General features: G+C 40.8%; 1 protein-coding gene across 2 annotated transcripts in view; it reads left to right on the forward strand.

The window, feature by feature from the left end:
• Positions 1-6: 6 nt before the first annotated feature.
• The window catches only part of DDX17 (DEAD (Asp-Glu-Ala-Asp) box helicase 17), a 17,049-nt gene continuing 2,030 nt past the window's right edge, over positions 7-15,025 (forward strand). The window contains exons 1-12 of one of the 2 annotated variants that reach the window (XM_005883197.2): positions 7-113; positions 3,413-3,563; positions 4,504-4,603; positions 5,734-5,867; positions 6,171-6,236; positions 7,763-7,904; positions 8,489-8,649; positions 8,737-8,909; positions 9,245-9,355; positions 9,617-9,678; positions 10,423-10,482; positions 14,406-14,648. In XM_005883197.2, the coding sequence (XP_005883259.1) occupies positions 64-113; positions 3,413-3,563; positions 4,504-4,603; positions 5,734-5,867; positions 6,171-6,236; positions 7,763-7,904; positions 8,489-8,649; positions 8,737-8,909; positions 9,245-9,355; positions 9,617-9,678; positions 10,423-10,482; positions 14,406-14,648 (1,453 nt within the window). In that variant the 5' untranslated portion in view covers positions 7-63. The remainder of the gene's footprint in view (positions 114-3,412; positions 3,564-4,503; positions 4,604-5,733; positions 5,868-6,170; positions 6,237-7,762; positions 7,905-8,488; positions 8,650-8,736; positions 8,910-9,244; positions 9,356-9,616; positions 9,679-10,422; positions 10,483-14,405; positions 14,649-15,025) is intronic. The other variant, XM_005883198.2, reaches the window with a different exon arrangement.

Here is a 15,025-nt window from a genome sequence, read left to right on the forward strand (position 1 = left end):
CCGCAGGCCCTCCCGAGCGCGGCCATTCGTGCCCCGCTCCCAGACCTCTACCCATTTGGGACCATGCGCGGAGGCGGCTTTGGGGACCGGGACCGGGATCGTGACCGTGGAGGGTAAGGGGGGAGGCGAGGAGGAAAGGCCTGTGGAGCGGGGGGTGGAGTGGGTGCTTCCTGTCGGGCCCCGCGGCCCTGGAGCGACGCTCCCGACTCCGGGAAGCCAGCGAGGCACTCGGGGCAGAAGAGCGACCTAGTGCCCGGGCCTGTGAGAGGGCCTGGGCCTCGGGGTCACTGATGACCCGGCGAAGGGGTGGCGGCCGTCGGGGGCGAAGGGGCGGCCTGGGCCTCGCCGGGCTTCCCCGCTTGGAGCCTGTCCCCCTGGGCAGGTCACTTGATCCCTCGGGGCCTCCTCCGTCTGCAGCGCGGATGTTGTGGAGAGTAGAGCGGGGTCGCCCGGTTCCGCCCGGGAAATCAGCGCGGAAGGGCTCCTCTCGGGCTGTTTGTCGCCGGAGACGCTGTCAGCGGAACTGGAAGCCTGGCCTGAGCCCAGAGGCCGTCTTCTCGCTTTAAAGTCGCCATTAGTCGTTCTTAGGGAATTGCAAGGACGTGCACCGGGATAGAAAGCCATGGCATTGCCATCTCAGGGGCGTGTTTGCGCAGGGAGGGGTTTTTTGTTTGGCCTTTGTAGTTGTTTTTTTTCCCCCCTTCCCTGTTTCGGGCCGGAGCCTTCATGTCTCGGCCTGGCCGGAAAGTTTTCGCTGTAACGCCACGACCACAGGGTGGGAAGTTAGCAGGTTTGAAACTGAAGTCCTCCCGGGCTCTGAAATGCAAATCTTAACGTCGACGAAACGGAAAAGTTGCGTAAGAGAGAGGTCCTTGCTGCTTTGTGCCGGTTCTTTTTTTGTCATAAAAGTCGCCTTCACTGTGCATTGTCCTCTGGGGTTGAGAGTCCTGCTCGTAATTGCCTCTCGGCAGTAGGTGTTCGGGCCATTGTCTCCAGACTTGTCCTTTGGGTTCAGATATACGAGTACCAGGTCTACCAGTCACAAGCACCTCAGTGATCACTTAATTTACAAAATAAAAAAAGGGTTATTTTGATGGATGCCTTGTTCGGAAGGAAAATATTTTACCTTAGAAGTTGGGAGGACTAGAAGTGAGCCGTTTGTTAAGTGTTTCCTAGTATAACTAAGTTTAGAAGTGAATTTCCTAAGTTTACAACCTTAGGAAAAAGATTACCCGCTAAAGTTAAATGGTCCGGTAATTCCTCTCAAGCTTTCTACCCTAAGCTCTAAGGCCTAGGAATCCTTGCACATCTGTCCAGCATTCATGTACAGACAAGTTTGTACCAGCATCATTCGTGACAATATTGGAAATAAACGACTGGATAAGTTGTGGGTACTCACACAGTAGAATACAAGAGAGAAAAGCAAGATGTGGTAGGATAATGCATAGAAGGATACCTACAAACATGGCAAGACTAAAAGCAAGGGAATGTTTAACATTCGAGGTAGTTATGATGGGTGTTGTAAATTTGAAATAGGCATACAGAGGCTACCAACGTACAGGTAAATGTCCTATTGCCTGTTTGACTTAATATTTCATTGCATCATATATTGCTTTAGTAATAAAATTTGAAAAGTGAATTACTGATTCATATTTAGTTTATCCCATATTGACTCTTTAGTATCAGATGGCATTTTTTTAAATGCTTTAAAAATTATTCATTTCAAGCAAAGTGACACTCAAAATATGTGTCCTAACTACATTTACTATGAAAAAAATGTTTAAGCGAAAGCAAAGTTTATTGAGAGACAGACTCCCTCTAGCAGGGAGGGGACCCAAGTGGGTTGCCCACTATGAATTTTTTTTTTCATGTTTTGAATTGCTATTGTTTTGTCCTTAACTGTGTTACAGAGCTGAAATGGGTTATTATTTTCAACGGGGAATGAGTGAGGTCAGTGTACTTGTACAGTCCAAAGTGTGCATTGTTCATTTTAACTAGCATGGTTTTGCATGTTGGTATGTAGAGTCAGATTAAACTGTTAATGCTCAATAAAGCATTTAATGAGCAGCACAGTATGCCAGGGTAATTAGGACACATGCATCTTTAAAGGATGGTATGAATTTGCTATGAAATTCTGCAAAGGTAAATGGCTCTCTTGAATATATATTGAAATCAGCATTAATTATAAAAGTAGAAGACAGCATATTTATAAAGAACCCCATGTTTCAAATTATATCATTAGTGTAGGATGGTATGTCTTGGATAATTAGCCAAGGCATTAAGGAGAAAGGAAAAAGCATTTTTATTTAATAAAATAAGGGGTTCTTTTTTATAAACCTTAACAGGAACCTTACTGTTGGAAAGTTGTTCTAATTCCTTATTTAAGGTCTTGGTCACATTGGAATGCAGCAGCATTGAAATGGCACCTTCTAGGAACCACATAAATTTACATAAACTATACTGACAATCTCTAAAAGTTGGTCTTTGCTTATTTTTACTTTCTTTACAAGACTGTTTAGAGACTTGGCTTTTCTGTTACTAAAATTGTGTTGGTTCATTTACAAATGTGTGTGGGGGGAGGGGGGAGCTGGTCCAGATGGTTTTTGGACCTGCGAGCATATTGAAAATGTCACAGATGTTTTACCTTTGATACATGTATCTGTATGCTTTATGCTTTTCCTGTTTTGGTTCCTGGTTTCTCTTGCCAGCTGAGCAGTAGTATAAATGCAATTGACTGAGTTCTGCCTATTGAATGTAGGTATTCAGTGGCCCCAAGAAAATTTCCTGCCAACAATCTTTATATCTATTTGTAGTTAGAGACAAGTCTAGCTAGGTCTTTAAGCCAGAGTTTCAAGAATTGCTTGAAATCCAGGAAATTAAGACCTTTTAAAATAGTCAGTACAACCTGTTGCAGTCTTACCCTTAACTTAAGCTTAAACTAATGTTTTCCCTTACCTACTTGTCTGAATATTAATTACAAAAGAGTAGAGACTTGTTTTACTCACTTTAGTATATTGACCTCTTCAAACAGTACCTGTGATATAGGGATACCCAGGAAGTATTGATTGAATGCTAACTTGTACCGAGTGCTTACTGTACCAGATACTGTTTTAAGCACTTCATACCTGCTCATTTAGTCTTTACAGCAACTTCTGAAATAAGTGGTATTTCTACTTTGCATAAGAAACCGAGGGACAGAGAAGTTAAATAATTTGCTCAAAATCACCTTGTAATTGGCAGAGTTAAAATTCAGACTCTTTTGAATTTCAGAATCTGGTTGAAATCCTCGTGATATATTAATAATTTTTAATTTTTCACCTATTATAACTGTACCCTATCTTTTGCATGTTTTATGGTACCTAAGGTATATTTCTTTTGAAATACTAACAGCTAAAATTTTTGCTATTTCCAGATTTGGAGCAAGAGGTGGTGGCGGCCTTCCCCCAAAGAAATTTGGTAATCCTGGGGAGCGTTTACGTAAAAAAAAGTGGGATTTGAGTGAGCTCCCCAAGTTTGAGAAGAACTTTTATGTGGAACATCCAGAAGTGGCAAGGCTGACTCCAGTGAGTTCTGGTGGGGGTGGGGTATATTTATTTATTTACCTTTTTTATACACAATAATGAACTAAGTAGACATAGTAGCCAGAATTTATACATACATTGCTATTGCTGTTATATGTTTTATTCTAGTGCAGTGGTACTTCCTTAGGTTCTTAGTAAAACTGCTAGTACTCATAAGAGAAACTAGTTTAAATATGTACTTTTGTATTGATTGCTTGGTTCTCATTTGTTGGTTATGCTTTCAACCAATTTGTCATACATGGCTTTATCTGTATATGAGGTCATGTTTTTTCATCTATGAAGTAAGTTAAATAAATTTAAAATATTAGCATTGCGTACTCCTGGTTTTTAAGCTCATTACTAGAGGCCCAGTGCACAGATTCATGCACCGGTGGGGTCCCTCGGCCTGGCCTGCGGGGATCGGGCCGAAACTAGCTTTTCAACATCCCCCGAAGGGTCCCAGATTGCTAGAGGGTTCAGGCGAGGCCAGGCTGAGGGACCCCACTGGTGCACAATCAAGGCTGGGGAGGGACCGTGGGAGGGCTCCAGGGTATGTCTGGCCTGTGTCGCCCAGTCCCAATAGGCTGGACCCCAGCAGCAAGATAACCTACTAGTTGGAGTGCCTGCCCCCTGGTGGTCAGCGACGGGTCGGACCCTTAGCATATTAGGCTTTTATTATATAGGATAGGATTATATTTTCTCCCTCTTCCTAGTTCTGATTTTGGGCAAGCTACTTAACATTTCTGAGTATCTGTTTTCTCGTGTGGAAAATGGAACTCTTATCACCTGCTTTATTGACTGACAAAGTTGGGTGACTCCTCAATCGTTTTTCATTTTGATTTCAAATGGGATGATAATTGTTCAACTAGATTGCTATATAAGGTTTTTTGCATGTTTAAAATAACTTGTTTATTAATTTGTCTTCCTTCATGGTCTTCCATAGTATGAGGTTGATGAACTACGCCGTAAGAAGGAGATTACAGTGAGAGGAGGAGATGTTTGTCCTAAACCTGTTTTTGCCTTCCATCATGCTAACTTCCCACGTAAGTATTCTCACCAGGATCTTCATTGTTAATTTGGGTTGAATGGTAAACATGGGTAATAGATTGTTTAAAGGTTTTGAACCATACTCGTCGCTTTGTTGAAAACCCAAGTAGAATACTTTTCACCAAAGTAATTATGGCCTGGCGGCATGGCTCAGTGGTTGAGCGTCAACCTATGAACTAGTGTAGGGCGTGCAGAAGGCAGCCGATCAATGATTCTCATCGTTAACGTTTCTATCTCCCTCTTCCTTCTCTGAAATCAATTAAAAAATGTTTTTTTTTAATGCTCATCTATTTTCTGATTTAGAACTAGAGTTTCCTCTTCCCCCAGGGCAGTGATTTTCAGCGTTGGCACACATACACTAATTATTAAAATTCTGTGGCCACCAAAAATACATACATTTTCTGCCAAGCTGACAGAAAAGGTGTGATTTTGACTCATTCACACTGGCTGGCTGTTGTCATTTTTCTATTTGACTATCTAAGGAAAAGAGGTCCGTCTCCCTGACTGGATAGTCAGGTATTGCAGGTTTTAAAAATGCTTGCGGAACACTGGTTGAAAATCGCTGCCCTAGGGGGTTTGCCTCTACCTGTTAAAAAACCAGCAGAATGGAATTGCTTTCCAGCTGGATATAATTTGAATTTGGGGAACAATAAGTGATTGCCATGTGCCAGTGCCTTGTTAAGATACTTGAGGGCAGTGGTTTTCAAGTTTTTGAAGGGAAAGGTAAATGGCTCTGGCAGCAGCTCTCTGAAAGGTAGTAGTTAGCAAATCAGGGATTTAGTAACTAAAGAAAAAAACACCTCTCATGGAGAGAGGTAAAGCTGGGTAAATTTGCCAAAAACAGTGCTTTAGAATTTTTTTGGCCTTAGCTGGTTTGGCTCAGTGGATAGAGGCCTGAAGGGTCCCGGGTGCAATTCTAGTCAAGGGCACATGCCCGGGTTGCTGGCTTGATCCCCCAGTAGAGGGTGTGCAGGAGGCAGTCAGTCAATGATTCCCTCTCATCATTGATGTTTCTCTCTCTCTCCCTTTCCCTTCCTCTCTGAAATCAATAAAATATTTTTTAAAAAGAATTCTTATGGCTGTGTGTTTAGTTTTACTAAAAGCATTAATATTTATCCTCTTACAGAGTATGTAATGGATGTATTGATGGATCAGCATTTCACAGAACCAACTCCGATTCAGTGCCAGGGATTTCCATTGGCTCTTAGTGGCCGGGATATGGTGGGCATTGCTCAGACTGGCTCTGGGAAGACATTAGCGGTACGTACCGGCATGGGAAGATTTTCAACATTGTGGTGACTTATTTTGCTATTCTAAATATATATATTTCTCAGTTCTTTATAAAATTTTAATTTATATTGTGTAGGTAGTAATATTTTAGCTTTATTAGCTATATGAGCTAGATGGAAGCATTTTGTGTTTAAATTTGCATTGCACATATTGGTCAACAGTTGTACTGTTTTCATTTTCCCAGTTGGACATTGTCAATTACTGTGATAATTTAGAACTGTTAAGATAATGACTCAGTTTTCTTACAAGACTGTTCTTCTTTTTCCCCCTCAGTATTTGCTGCCTGCAATTGTTCATATTAACCATCAGCCATACTTGGAAAGGGGAGATGGTCCAATCGTAAGTGTGTTTCAGTTTGCTTATAATTCTAAGAATAACTAATTTAATGATTATTGTGTTTAGGCACTGTGCTTTGCATACTTTTTCAGATTTCATTCTCATCTCTACCCTCCATATCTGGAAGTGATATTATCCCCATCTTACTGATAAATTTTAGAGAGTGCAATTAAATGACCTGTCCAAGGTCATACAGCTATAAATAATTAAGCTTGAATTTGAATCAATATTACTCCTAAGCACTGTGCATACTACCTTCATATATAGGCATTAGTTCAAGTGCAGTTCTTAATTGCTCAGTGATTCTCTGGGGGATACAAAAGAGGAGTGAAATGAGGTCCCTGCTCTGGATTTAAGTCAGGTTTGGGATGTATATTCTTTGTGGCTAAGTAACACTTTTGTTAATGTTTATAGGGCAGCGTAGTTTTCTGTTTTGATTCTTTTCACTCCAGCTGTTTCCTATAAGTTCAAGTAGTGGTCTTTAAACATTTTGAATACATTTGTATCTGTTGTTTTTGTTTTGTTTTTTAAAATGTTTTTATCGATTTTGAGAGAGAGAAAGGGAAAGGGAGAGAACCATAGATAGGCTGCCTCCTGTACACCCCTACTGGGAATTGAGGCCAAAACCCAGGCATGTGTCTGGACTGGGACCTTTTGGTGACGCCCAACCAACTGATCCACAGTGTCCAGGGCTGTGCTTTTTTTTTAATTGAGCTCGTACTTGCTATATTAATATGTACGTTATTGCAGTATGTCTTAATATCCACAAAAAGAAATAACATTACTTTGCATTATGTAATATGTAATGTATTCCATGTGGCTGCGTTAGCTTTATTATCATTAGCTAGTATCTGATGGATCAGTAAAGAGCAAGAGTCATAGTTAACAGTGTATATGATACCTGTTTCAGAGTGTCTTAATTTTGTATCATTTTGGCCAACTACTTATCAGATTGTGTATAAGTCATTGTTTTTGCCTAAGGTGCCTGGCTGAGAGCTTAAACTAGAAGTCAGAAAAGGGTCAGCTCTATTTTCTTACAATCCTAACCCGAGGATATTTTTTCCATTGCTATTTTAGAGAGTTGGACGTGGCAGGGGGGTGGGATGGGAGAAACACATTGATGTGGAGAGACACGTTGATTGGTTGCCTCCCACAGGTGCCCTGATCGTGCTGGGGATCAAACCCACGACCCTTTACCCTTTGGTGCGCAGGCTGATGCTCTCATCACTGAGCCGTGCCGGCCAGGGCTCATCTATTTTTCGCTAATACTTAATCAAAGGTATCTTTTTAGAGCCATTTGTTCATTTTGTGGAAGTTCTTTAGTTAAAACTAGGTAATATAATCTGTAAATCCACTTAAATAGCATATATAAACAGTAATGAACCATATGTCAAAAGTAAACCATCATCCTCCCACCCCATTACATACTTTGAAGTACCAAATTAGTAGAAAAAGAATTAGATAGCCTTTTGTACTTTTTAAAAAAAACTTGGGATATGTGTTTCAAGTATTTTGTTTGTTTGTTTCAGTGTCTAGTTCTGGCTCCTACAAGAGAGCTTGCCCAGCAGGTACAGCAGGTGGCTGATGACTATGGCAAATGTTCAAAATTGAAGAGTACTTGCATTTATGGAGGTGCTCCTAAAGGTCCCCAGATTCGAGACTTGGAACGAGGTAATTTTTTAAAATTAGCATATATGAATTATTAATTTCTCATTTTGTCAATTTCTGTTAATGAAATTTAAGACTAAAATAGAGGGTTGTGAAAAAATTTCAGTAGGTTAAAATTTTTAGGTATGGTTAAAATACTACTTTGGGAAAGTTCAACATGGCTAGAGACTTACGTATACTTTGTGAAGATTTGATGATTATGCCTAAATTCTTACAACGTGCTTTTCCAGGTAGTAAGTTAAAATGTAGCTAGCTAGTTCTCTGCAGCATGGAGTACCACCACCAGAGACGGTGCTTATTAGTTTGCCAAGGCTTGGACAGTGTGTAAAGATTCTTAATTGCCCTGGCCAGGTGGCTCCGCTGGTTGGAGCATTGTTCCGTACTCCAAAAGGTTGCAGGTTCGATCCCCAGTCGGGGCGCGAATTGGAGGCAACCGATCGCTGTTTCTCACATTGATGTTTTTCTCTCTTCCCTACCCCCTCTCTCTAAAAATCAATTTAAAAAACATACATAAACATACCCTTGGGTGAGGCTTTAAAAAAAAAAAAAAGATTCTTAGTTGCCAGATCTTCGGTTTTGTTTTACAGGTGTTGAGATCTGTATAGCTACTCCTGGGCGCCTGATAGATTTCCTGGAGTCAGGAAAGACAAATCTTCGCCGATGTACTTACCTTGTACTGGATGAGGCTGACAGAATGCTTGATATGGGTTTTGAACCCCAGATCCGTAAAATTGTTGACCAAATCAGGGTGTGTAAAGCTGGTAATACGCTCTATTTATACCCTTTGCCTGTCGCAGTTCTTTAGCCTAAAAGAAAGCCTTTCCTTTCTTTACAGCCTGATAGGCAGACATTGATGTGGAGTGCAACCTGGCCAAAGGAAGTGCGACAGCTTGCGGAGGACTTCCTTCGTGATTACACCCAGATCAACGTGGGCAACCTGGAGCTGAGTGCCAACCACAACATCCTCCAGATCGTGGATGTCTGCATGGAAAGTGAAAAAGACCACAAGTATGAGTGATTGCACTGTTTCCATATTCTGATCAACCTTTCCTTAATAATCCTCCAAAATTAAAGCATTGGAGAAACTTTTTTTTTTTTTTGAGGTCTGAAAACACTTAAAACACTGCTAACTTTCCAACAATCTATCCTTCATGTCATTTGTTGTGGTTAAAGGCAAAGAATTCTGGATCCTTGGACTTAAATCCCAGCTCTGATAATTATCAGCTGTATAGAAAGTAATGTGAAGAGAAAGTGCTGTGGGGGGTTGATGTTGCAGACATAGCTTCTGCGTAATGTGTAGGGAGGTCTCTGAATGGCTGCACTGTTGCTGGTCTTGTTTTCAGGTTGATCCAACTCATGGAGGAAATAATGGCTGAAAAGGAAAATAAGACAATAATATTTGTAGAGACAAAGAGACGCTGTGATGACCTCACTCGAAGGATGCGCAGAGATGGGTGAGTGCAGAACCGAAGTAATTGATTAGTTTTGGGTTTTATAGTTCAGTAGGAATTTCTCGATTGGTGTTGTGAATGTTGTATAATAGTTTAATAATGCCTAATAATGCCTTTGCTCTTTAAATGGACATAGTCTTCTTCTTATGTAGTCTATAATAAACCTTCATAATTCCATATGGTTGCACTTCTTTTTTTTAAAGCTTAGTTTTCCTCCATTTTAAAAAAAGATTTCTAAAATATTGGTCACTTTTCTTCTGACAGTTGGCCAGCTATGTGTATCCATGGAGACAAGAGTCAACCAGAAAGAGATTGGGTACTTAATGGTGAGTTCAAAACAGCATCGTTCATAGTCTATTTCAGGGACTGACACACTTTCTGTAAAAGGACCAGACAGTAAGTATTTTAGGCTCTGCAGGCTGTAGGACGGTTTGTGTCACGCCTGTTAGTTTGCTCTTGTAGCACAAAAATGGTCAGACACAATATGTAAGAAACAGCCTTGCTGTGTTCCAACAAGTCTTTATTTGCAAAAATAGGCATTGTGCCATTTGACCTGCAGGCTGGAGTTTGCCTGGCATTGCTCTAGTTAGTGGAATTTGGGGGCATTTTTGGCATATCTTTGCTGTCCTTTAAGGTCAGTAATGCTGGCTCTTCGCACTTTTGTACAACCTATGCCATCCTTCCTTTATGTAATAAGTTCTTGTCTTTATAGATATGCTCACCAGCCCAGAAGCTTTCCAAACCTCGTATTTTTTTGAGATTTGTATAGAGACTTTATTGTGTAGTCATAATTGATCATTAACTCAATCTCCAGCCCCTTTTCCCTTCTCCAAGCATGAGGGGGTGGGCCTGAAAGCTCTAAGCTTCTAATGGCGTGTGTGTGGCCCTTATTAGAGGTAACTTAGTCTATTACTGTTCTGGCTCCTCTGCTAAAAGGGAATGTAATAAAGATTTTCAAAAGAATTACTATTTCCCTTCAATGTAAAAGACCGAGGCATGGTCTGACACCATCACTTGAAATTGTCTTGAGTGTGCAGCTTGGTTTTCACGGTATCATTTTTGTTTTGCAGAGTTCCGTTCTGGGAAGGCTCCCATCCTCATCGCCACAGATGTAGCCTCCCGTGGGCTAGGTTTGTATAGATAGGTGTCTCTATCAATGGTATATGTATCTTTTGGTTTAAAGATTTGTCATTTCAAATTAGAGTTGTATATATGTGTATTTAGATAAATATTTAAAGGAAAGGAATACACAAGCCTAATTTTTTATTTTATTTTACCCCCACAGTTTTTTTTAACCTTGGCATTTTTGTTTTTGGTTTTTATTTTCCAAGTCTCTTCCTGCTCCTGATAAACAGGCTTTGGTCTGCAGCAAGGCCTAGGCATGACTGTTCATACAGTTAGAGGGAGCGGAGACGTTCAGTTAAACAGCTCAGCTTCTGTTGTCTGGGTGGAAGGAGCCCGATGGCACCTAGCCGTTAGAAACTAGTTTTCCATTTCCTCTTTTCCTTATACCAGTCTGTGCTGTATATAGAGAGAGGTCCAATTCCATGGATGCTAACACAATATATTCTTGGGATTTAATAAGTCTGTAAACATGATATCATTCTGCAATTAAATTTCCATTGCCCAACTTTATTTACTGAAGTAAAATTATTATGGGAACTATTTCATTCATCCCCTCCTACCCATACTTATATCATTGACATGCCATCTTCCAATTTAAAAACTTAATTTGAGGCTTTTTTCCCTGGAGTTTGTGACTTGTTATGATTTAAGATATACAGAGATATTTTGTATTTTAGCCTATTCTGAGCTTAAACAGGGGTAACTCAAAACTTTTACATTAAAAAAGGTATTACTTCTGTCACAAAGATAACTTTTAAATTATTGGTTGGTACCTAATTTCTTGCCCAGTAAGGTGAGAAGTACCATATTCCCTCATAATATTTAGCAAAGAGAACAGCTGTTCAGTTAACTGGAATACAAAAGTAATGAAGACTACATTGCACTCATCATTCCCTCCTTCAGAGGTGGTGACCTGCAGCCATGACTGAAACTGCCTCTGCCCTCAGGTCATGTCTGGATCTGTGCGCTTAGAACTGGGCCTGTTGGGACAAGAGGCTGAGGCCTGAAAGCAGTTCCAGGAAAGCTTTCAGGGATGGTGGTTTTTAAACAGGCTTGCTATGTGCTGGTAGCTTCTTTGTGCATCTTGCCTAGACATTTAAAAATACTGGTTCCCTGTCCCCCTGCATTTCTAAACCAAATCAATTGGCTGCCATTAGAATAACTTAAGACTCTTCATCCCACCCCCACTCATCCCAGTGCGGGGAGAGGGAAGATACCCGAGTCTGTTTCTTGTTACTCAACATCAGTGCTTGTTTTGGGCCCCTTTGTTTGCTGCCTTGTAAAAATCAAAAGGAGGGAAAACCCACCAAAATGGCAGAATGCTGACCAAGGTCCTACAAGATCCTGGAAAGTGAAGGCTTCTACCTCATAGACAGGGGTGCAATTTTCAGCTGAGTCACCAGGCCTTTTTTCACTTCCTGTCCAGCGATGGCCTCTTAAATGTTCCCTTCAGGTAAGTTCTTTGATTCCCATAATGTTATAATATCCTCAGGAAATCACTATTTATTACTCCCTTCCCACTTAGATATTTTTGATTTTTCCATTTTTTGTTTAAACTACATGCTGTTAAGCTAAAAGTATTGAATTTATTTTGTTTTGTTTTTTAACAGAAGCTTTGATATCAGCTGCAGATCACTCAGTACATGGCTGAGGCAAATCTACATTGGCCCGAAGCAGCTCTAGATGAGCCTATTGGCTAGTCAGTCCCACCCAATTAGTGATTGGAGATTCAGGCCATGTTATAGGGCTTGTCAAACAAAAAGCTGTTACCCTAGGCAGTTGGCCAAACATTAACTTTTCAATTTCTCACCCTGCTACAGCATCTTCTCTAAAGGCAGCAAGATAATATTGTGGCCGTGCACAAATAACATCAGGGCAGGCTTGACTGGAGAAAATCAAATTCTGCGCTTGCTCTTACGTGTCCTCAGCCAGCTCTGTGCACGTACAGGACACCTTTCTAGTATGAAGAACTTGCACCATGTCTGCCCCCTATTGAACCCCTCCAGAAATACTCCCAAGTATTAGTATCTGAACCGTTGACTTCAGTCCCCAGTGCTTTCTGCTAGGAAAGCACACGTCTGGACATCCTGTGCAGTAGCTCAGCTTGCTCTGCTGCCCATGGTCAGACACAATGGGATTGACTAAGGAGCATTATCCTATCTCTGAAGATGTGGTCATGGAGCTAATTTCCCATCCCCACCTCACATCCGTCCTGGCCCTGTAAATTTTTGTTTTTCCTTTATTGCATCAACGACCCTAGCCGGAGACTCACGCTGCCCCCTGTGATGACTGCCTTCTCGTCTTTCTGGTGTGATTTCAGGACTTTAGGGGTCAGTAAAGACTGAGGAGCCTTTATTGTAATAAGAAACAGACATAATGCCCCTTTCTTCGCAGGCCCTTTAACAATAGCTGATTTTTTTTTTTTTTTAATCTTTACCCCTTCCCCTGAAATTAATCCAGTCTGGGCAATAGATGCAGTCTGACCCTTTGGATGTAACTTACATTTTTTTATTAATTATTTTTTTCTACAATCACCCCAATTATCCTTGGGGGAGGCGTTGGAGGACCTGAAATTTTTACCCGAACCCAGGTTCTCCGGCGCTTGGCAACCAAATGGGGCTACAGAGAAGCATCTAAGCCAGTTCACAGAGCGAGCGTGTGTGGGGACTTCTCACTGCCACGGACCCTTGATGCATGCTCCCCGCGCTCCAGTGGTCCCGTGTCAGAAGGCGGAGTTTTCGAAAGGAGGCCGCCAAAAATAAAAGGCAAAGAGACGGGATCGGCTGCAGCGGTTTCCCAAAGGAGGAGGGAGTGTGCATCGGTCTGGTAACAAACAGAGAATGTTTTTTAATTATTTATATCACAAAAATCTGTGTTTTATCTAGGATATTTTCTGAATATTCTTTGTAAAATGCAGATTTTTTCCACAAAACATTAGGATTCTTTGTTATATTCTTAAATTTGTTTTTGTTTAAGTAGGTAAAAAAAAAAGGTACATTTAGCTGAAAGCATTACACTAACATTTACATACTTTAAGCATTAGGAGGTTATTCAACTCAATTCCCAGCAGTGGACAGAACATTAAACTTGTGTCTCAAGGTTTCATGGTTTTTCCCACACTCTGGCTATTTAATTTCCCAGGTTACATAGACAATCTTTGATAAATTGAAGCAAGTATTGAGTTAAAATAACCTTGAGTTGAGCAAAAATACCTTCATTTGGCAGAGCTGGGCTTGGTAGTACAGTGAAATTTTAGTGTAATGTGCTCTTGTAATTGAAAGGGAAAGATAATTTGGATGTTTCTGCAAAGGAAACTAGATGTATACTTGGGCTCTGGTTGGTTTTTTAAAATATAAGAGCAAAAGATTTTAAAATATTTTTATTAAGTCTCCTTAAAATGTAATAAAGTATATGGAGTTTTTTTTTGTTTTGTTTTGTTTTTTTGTTTGTTTTGTTTTTTCATTGTGCTCTGTGACTGGTTTAAAGGTAAGTTTGTTATATTTCTTGTAGATTTTGACAGGCTTCTCCCAACAGAGTAGAAGTGATTTGGCCTTTTAACTTAATGGTGGTACCACTTTCTTCATTCCAGTTTTGAAAAATATAGAGCTGGAATTTGGTGTGACTTCTGTCAGTATATTGGTTAAAATACAGACAGAAGAGGCAGGAGTTTGGATGGTTGGATGGGATTCCCTTAGGATTTTACAGCTGATAAAGATGCCACTTCTTGTGCATGTCCCAAGAATCATTAATCCTCTTTTACTCTGTTGGGATGAGTCTTTTTTTGTTCCTGTTCAGAGTGGTTACTAACTTAATCTTCTCTCCTCTTGCTGTCATCTGCATTGTGCTTTCCACCTGTTGTTGGCATGTCCTTTACCTTCTCTTTCCCTGCCACGTCCACCTACACACTGACTCACCGTTGGCTTTGAAGATGTGGAAGATGTCAAGTTTGTGATCAACTATGACTATCCAAACAGCTCCGAGGATTATGTGCACCGCATTGGCCGAACAGCCCGTAGCACCAACAAGGGCACTGCCTACACCTTCTTCACCCCGGGAAACCTCAAGCAGGCCAGAGAGTTGATCAAAGTGCTGGAAGAAGCTAATCAGGCTATCAATCCCAAACTGATGCAGCTGGTGGACCACAGAGGAGGCGGCGGAGGAGGGGGTAAGGGTAAGTCCTGGAGTTTTCCAGGTACTGCCAAGGTATCTTTTTGTATTCATTGTGCTTTGCTTTTTTAATTCTGTGAAGGCTTTAATTAAGTATGCTGCTCAATAACAAAGGACAGTGCTTAATAGTTTTTATAATCTCTTCTGAGTAAGACAGTGTGATGGTCCTACATTTCCAGCATATTATTTCTGTAGATAATATAAAATGGACCTTTGTATTTTTAAGTACCTGGTGTATGTTCAAAATTAAGCTGAATTATGGCTACTTTAACACCTAATTTTACACCATTGTGTGGTGGTAGAGCAGGCAAAGTTATTGGATCTAAAAATTAGTTGCAAAATATACTAGAATCTACACCTCCTGACTACCATTTTGGTATT

Source organism: Myotis brandtii, unplaced genomic scaffold (assembly GCF_000412655.1).
Source record: "Myotis brandtii unplaced genomic scaffold, ASM41265v1 scaffold78, whole genome shotgun sequence".
Lineage (NCBI taxonomy): Eukaryota > Metazoa > Chordata > Mammalia > Chiroptera > Vespertilionidae > Myotis > Myotis brandtii.